The sequence below is a fragment of the Solanum pennellii genome, chromosome 10 (genome assembly GCF_001406875.1).
Source record: "Solanum pennellii chromosome 10, SPENNV200".
Classification (NCBI taxonomy): Eukaryota; Viridiplantae; Streptophyta; class Magnoliopsida; order Solanales; family Solanaceae; genus Solanum; species Solanum pennellii.
The window spans coordinates 29,875,398-29,882,296 of NC_028646.1; the positions used below are offsets into that span (position 1 = coordinate 29,875,398).

The 6,899-nt window shown below is 33.4% G+C and overlaps 1 protein-coding gene across 3 annotated transcripts in view; it reads right to left on the minus strand.

Moving 5' to 3' along the window:
- Positions 1–911: 911 nt before the first annotated feature.
- LOC107031851 (cell cycle checkpoint control protein RAD9B) overlaps positions 912–6,899 on the minus strand; it is a 9,069-nt gene continuing 3,081 nt past the window's right edge. The window contains exons 4-11 of one of the 3 annotated variants that reach the window (XR_003574866.1): positions 5,575–5,826; positions 5,379–5,491; positions 5,130–5,194; positions 4,284–4,528; positions 4,042–4,189; positions 2,809–2,849; positions 2,547–2,734; positions 912–1,396 (exon numbers count right to left, since the gene is read on the minus strand). Coding sequence is in view for 1 of the 3 variants with exons in the window: in XM_015233338.2 (XP_015088824.1) it covers positions 2,610–2,734; positions 2,809–2,849; positions 4,042–4,189; positions 4,284–4,528; positions 5,130–5,194; positions 5,379–5,491; positions 5,575–5,826 (989 nt within the window). In the remaining 2 variants the exon portion in view is untranslated. Of the gene's footprint in view, positions 1,401–2,357; positions 2,735–2,808; positions 2,850–4,041; positions 4,190–4,283; positions 4,529–5,129; positions 5,195–5,378; positions 5,492–5,574; positions 5,827–6,899 lie in introns of those variants that run through there. The other 2 variants (XR_003574865.1, XM_015233338.2) reach the window with 2 other exon arrangements.

A 6,899-nucleotide genomic window follows, 5' to 3' on the forward strand; every position in this document is an offset into this window, starting at 1 on the left:
GGAGAGGACTAAGACTAGCCTCTTAGCACTCGCCATTACATTAAATAGGTCAAAACGTACAGAAAAATTAAAACTTCTCATATATATATATATATATATATATATATATATATATATATAGTGGGATATAACAAGTAATATTTTTGTAATACATACAAAAAAATTATATATTTGGCGCTCGTGTAATACAATTTTGATCGCTGAGATACGATTTATAGTTTTCACTATAAAAGTAAAATATCAATTTTAATTTGAATGGTAAACTGAACACATAAAATGTAAAATTATTGATAGACAGTTATGATAACAAAGAAAATAAAAAAGAAAGTTGATCCAATCGAATGAGAAAGGAGATTTCTTTGAAATTATACTGGATGAGAATTTTAAGTTATATGTTATAAGATTGGATGACAGGATGATATCATCATAAGAAACTAAGTGATGTTTCGATTAGGGGGAGTATAATACAAGTTATACTCTTTTTTCCTCGAGATTTTGCCCCATTGGATTTTCGTGGATAGATTTTTAATGAGGCAACAAATAATGCATATGAAAAGATATGTATAACCTTTATCCTTCACTAGAATTTTTCCACAGAAATTTTTCTAGTAAGGTTTTAACGAGACACATTATCTAAGACATCTAAGGGGGAATGTTATAAATCCATTGAATTGTGTGGATTGTCTAGATATATTCAAGACTTGATTGTATTCACGTATGCATGTCTCCAAAGTGATAAAAACCCCTTGGATAACTATGTATCTACTAGTTTGTAACCTTTGAAAATAATATCTCAATACTATAAATAGAAATATCATCACCATTTGGAAGACACTTGAAAAGAAGAAAAATTGTATTATATCATTATGACTTTATGAACTTATACTTTATAACAAATTGAAAATTAAATGTATCAGATCACCTTGTCTACATTTAATTTAATATTATATATAGATTGTTACAAATGAAACGTCAAATCATATGTAAAATAATTACACTAGATTATTTGTATGGAAAAATTAAATCTACCCGTGCTCAACATAAGTCGTATCGCATCTAACAAATCGATGTGATAAATTCATCAAAAACTCCATTATGAAGTAAAAGAGAAATAAAATGAACTAAAGGAGAAGAAAACAAAAGTGAGTTCATTTAATAAATTCGTTGTTGGCCTCGTTGGCTTCATAGCTATCTTCTTCTCTCTTGTTCTTCTCCTCCTCTTCATGTTCAACTTCTTCTTCTTTGTATTTCTCTTCTCCACCAACTTTGTCAGTATCATTACAGTATTCAAGAGGAAAGCCGCTATCAAAGTAATTCTTTTTAACATCTTCTTTCTCTGAGCTAGAACTAGGCGGCATATCACCATAATTGTATATCACCATAGTCATGCTCTTTCCTATCTGAAGAAAAATCATCACCACCAGAAAAGACACCAGGATCAAGATTAGAATCATTACACAAAAAGTCTGACATGGTATTTATAATGAATATTTAAAAAATATTTTTTGCTAAGAATGAATTTTATTAAACCTACTTGTGCTCAGCATAAGGTAGGAAAGGTCATTGGTATAATGATAAAGAAATAATGATTTATAAGAAGTATATAATGAATATAACAAAATAACGCTCAAAAAAACTATTAAATCTCGCATAACTACATGCATTTCTAATACTTACATAACTAATTCATGTATTACTAATATTTGCATAACTCCAAACTACAATCAAATGACCCCTTACAGTAAATTTGATATGAAGGAAAATGTTTTCTTGAAAAAACAAGTAAATTTAGTTGTTGAATGAAAGATATTTTCCAAAAAACATCTTTTGTTTTTGACTTAAGACTAGACAATACTCTTTACGAATAATTTATGATTAGAAAATTAACCCAATAATTGATTTAGGACCCAACCTTGACACCTAAACTAGGACAAGATCGCGATGACCGTTTCAACATCCGACATGAGATTTGCCACCAAGACTTGGATAAATTTTTTTATATATATTTCAAACAATTTTTTTTAAAAAAAATAATTAAATTGACAGGGTTACCTGGGTGAAGAATGACGGGGATGGCGTAAAAAAAATTTAACTTTGAAATATTTCCCAAGCGTATTTTTTTGACAAGGTGACCTGGGTGGTGGATGGTGGTGTGGGGCAGGTGGCCTAGGTGGATGGTGGTGGTTGGAGGAGGGGGTTTGAGTAGGGGTACAAATATATTTGAAATTTTAAAAATAAGAAAATATAATTTAACTTTTTTATGGCGAGAGTTGGGTATGGCGTACAACGTATTGGGTAAGAAAAAAATATTTTACCTTAAATTTAAAGAAATTGAATTGATTTTCAAAACATTTAAGTCAACCAAACATGGGAGGTTCATTTACCAGTATGAGAAAAACAAACTTTCAAACAACAAACTAATGAGCTATATGGCCAGTTATATTTCATGGTAAACATGAATTACCTACAGAGAAGTGATTAGGTAAGAAGAAACCAAGTGCAAAGTAGACAAGTGGAGCATTGGTAGGGCAATTGTACATACTTACAGCAAAATTTATCAATAACAAACTACTTGTTAGGATTATATAACAGCTTGAGCTGTTGTATTCCTAGTGATATGGAGGAGTTGATTGAACACACAACTCTGACTCATCTCCTTCATCATCGTCGTCATCTGCTTCTACCCAGTTACTAGGATGGTGTTGAGAAGCATGACCTTCCAAATCCACCATGCCTGACATACAATTGGAGCAGCATAAGTTGAGTGGACAACAGAAACTAAATGTCCAGAGTAGGATCACGACTAACCTTGAGGTTCTTCCAAAGGATTCCTGTCCACAGAATGGAAGCTAATTGATACAGTCAAGAAAAGATACTTTCTTCTTGTAAGTAGAGTCATGAAGTAATTAGAATTTCACACTGATTTCCAAATTCACCATCAAAATCCAATATCTTGCTCATATAGATAATTTAGGTGATTGGAGCATGTATATATTGGAGCATGTATATATTGGTAGTTTCCTCAAGCTATTATGTCCACCCTTATTACTCTTAGGGTTTGTCTGGTTAATGAACTAATTAAACAAAGGTTTGTAATACATAAATTAATTTTTTTTTTGAGAAGGTCACAGTCAATACATGAATTGTTATGCAGTGATTATAATGCAGAGAATGATATCTGGTAAATAATAAAACAGATACTGTCAAACTTAAGCAGGATTGCAGTGATTGGGTACTTTAAGGATATTTTTGTCTTTTAGATACTTGTATCCTTGAAAGACTAATGTATATTACTATTCCACATTATATCCCACATAAAAATAATGCTACATACATTTCTGCATAAATCATGCATGTATTAGTATATGGGAGTTTAATATCAGAAACCAAGTGCTGCAAAAGTTTCTGAGAGTTCTACACCTGAAAACAAACATTGTACTTATTACGCAGAGTTCTGTATTGCAAATGAAATTGTATTCGATAAATGGAATTTCAAATAGGGTTTGTTTTTCTTGTGAGACCAACCCAATGACCACTTATTATAGGTAGATAATTACTCAGCATAGAAAGTTATCCACTGCAGCATGGAGTAATCATGTGGAAAATGCATAACAAAATGTGCAAGAAATTTGAAATATAGGTGACCTCTTGGATAGATACCTTCCCGTTACATTAGCTGCAATTACTTGATATAAAGGTTTCCCCCTTCCAAACCCCACACCTTACCCCACCACTCCTCCCAAAGAAAATACTACCATATCAATCTCAACCAGATATGAGAGTTCCTTGTCATATTTCATACATGTCAAGACTTATCAACACTCAAGGTTAGCCCAATAGTTTGGGACCAAAACCTCATGCTTCTTACCCCTCAATAGATTGTTAATTATGAACCTATAATTGAAACTTCTGCAAACCATAAGAACATAACATACCAGCTAGCTTTAACCACTTTGTTTATATATCTACAGGCAATGGTAGGTTTAAAGCTGGAGCACTAAAATTCATAACAATTTTTAAAGCAAAAAAAGTTCAGGATACTCATTAGGTATGTCAGACATATTTCTTCCAGCAGCTCCAGCTTTAGATATGTGTATCCCACCAATTTTCTGAATTTCCCTTAGCACATTATCGCTCTCGTTTCTTTCCTTTCCGTGTTCAGCATCATTACCACCTCTTGTTCTGCTTCCTATATAAAGTTGAATTTTCTTGAATTTATGAAAATTAAGTAAATATGTCGTACCAGTAAATAAGTTGTACCATCTAGTTCGGCAAATACTAACCTGAAAGATCAGACCAAATTCTGGTCTGATCAGATGGAAGCCCAGAATTCCCTTTTGACCTCTCCTGGACTGGGGCCTGTCTTCCATCATTAGCCTGCCCATAGGAAGTGCCAGCAGCTTGTGGATTTTCCGAGGAGCTTGCAGTGTTGAGCTGTGACATAAGCATGGTTGCAAGTACCAAAGTGGCATCAAAAGTTGAGTTGGAGCCATCGTCTAAACCAAATTTTGGAGCCATTAAAATTGGCCTGTCCATAAATTCAGGTATTATCAGAAGAAAATCTTATATAAAGCAAAAAACTTATGTCTAACACAGCAAAGAGATATAATGTATTGAAAAAGAAAAACATTTAAAATTCGAAGGTGATAACAATTGTAAGTTTAGCATGGTCTGTACACTAGATCCATGAAACATCAGCTTGTGACCCATGTTGTCAGGGAAGATGCCAAACGTATCTTTCACAACAATTGATTATTGACTGCAATTAATTTACACATACTAGCTAATTTGATTATGTTGCAAAAAAACATGCCTTTTGATGTTATTGCGTTCAACATTTTTTTTTTGGACAGATATCCTTAGTTGGCCATTTTACAAAAGTATGCAACCTAAATCATTAAGCTGTGAGAAAGAAAATTATTTTTGTTTCCTTCGGAAGCAGTTATCAACCATCCAAGCCAAAAAGTGCTGATGTGGAGGCAAATGTATGCAATATTTCCGGACTTCAAAATAGCTTTCTGTGCAGATATCCTAAAGTGCATAGTGTTCCTCTTGCTGAAGACAAGGACAGTTTAAAGAAAACAACAAGGAACTAATGTCAAAAAAACCAGAGTGTTTGATTATCTTACTCGCCAGCTTTATCAAAATAGAATTGTATGTCAACTTCACATCCCTCACAGAAAGAAAGGAAAGCCTGAAGAGAGAATTTGCAAAAACGAACAAAAGAGAGGTTCAGCAAACATTGAAGGACCTCCAGAAAACACACACGCTATTTTACCGCATCAAAGTTGTTATTACATGTCATCTAAGAAAGGCCTCAGAATTGAAAAGGCATTAACTGGATTAAAGAAGTCCCAGTCAAAGACATGAAAAATTACCTTCGATTCCTTCACTCCAAATGTCACATCCACAGGGTTCGTGATATGATTATACTGCACAAACTCTTCAGTGGGATCTATCCACAACTGAGTGTGTAGTGATGAATCATTTTCTACAAAGAAAGATTAACAGCTTAAAACCACCTGTAAACAAGCGACAGTAAAAAGAAAACAAAAAGTGGTTCACCCAGTCTACCTTTTGTTGGGTCTATATAACTTCTGAGCTCAACAGCTTTGCCTCCAATTTCAGTTGCAGTATCAGGAGGTAAGCAAGTTGGATTGGTAGCAATGATTGTGATCTCCTGGAGAGTTGTTTGGAAGTTTGACAATAACCTGTTCAGATCACGAGGCCTCACCACAAAGTTGCTTGGAAGCTTTCTCCTATCAAGGGATAAGTGTTGTATGTCAGGTTCAACATTGCAAGTGATCCAATAAGCTTTCCTCATACCTGCAAAAGTGGCATGGTAAGGTGATGCTGCTAATACATCAACACGATCATCTATGTTGTACATATCATGTTATCAGAGAGATTAAGCAGGTCACAGTGTTGGAGATACATGGGACATCTCTAACTTCTTGTGATGTTCTCAATGGTGCAAATGATATCTTCATGATACAAATAGTGAAAGCTCAACCCTAAGACTGCTATATATGCCGAGGGAAGTTTAAAACAGAAAATGCTGAAAACTGTAACACATAGGAATGTTAAGCATATCAGTTAAGGAGATTAAAATATGACAAATGTAAGCATAACACTTCCAAAAGTTTAAAATATGACAAACGTAAGCATAACATCTCCAGGATATTAAATTATGACAAACTACAATCACAGTATTCCAATAATACTCCTTAATGAATAGGGCAAATATAGCATGAAACATATATTATTTTTAAGCTGTTATTATTTTCATAGTTGGAAACCAAGGTCAACTTAGGATACATTTCTATTAGATGGGAGATTGTATTGTAGAAAAAGCTAATCTATTCTATCGTATACCTTTTGACATTTTAAGCTAAATTTCAATACTTCAAATTGTATTTATCTTTGTAGACTCTTCAATTAATTCATACGTATCTATTATTATAATACACTTGACTTTGGAATTCTAATTCAGTGTTATCATCACTAGCTTTGGTTTGAAATTATATTATCATTTAACTAGAGATAGGCTTAACTATCTCATGAATTTTACCTTGTTTAACAGTTCCATACTCCTTCGCGGCCTCGCCTCTCCTATAAATTTTCCATTCTTATGTTTTCTCCTTACCTTTCTCCCTCTCTTCTTGGTGCTAAATCTATTTAGGGCCTATGTGGCCAAGCGGGTAAAAAATAGCTTATTTTGAGAAGTACTTTTTAAAAATAGCTTTCGAAAAAATATTTCAAGGAAAAGCAGTTTGTGTTTGACCGAATTATTAGAAAGAAACTCAAAAAAAATTGAGGCACTTGCAACTCCATCAGGAAAATCAGGATGGACTGTCTTAGCCTCTTTTTTTTTTGTGTGTGTGTGTAAAGAAAACTTG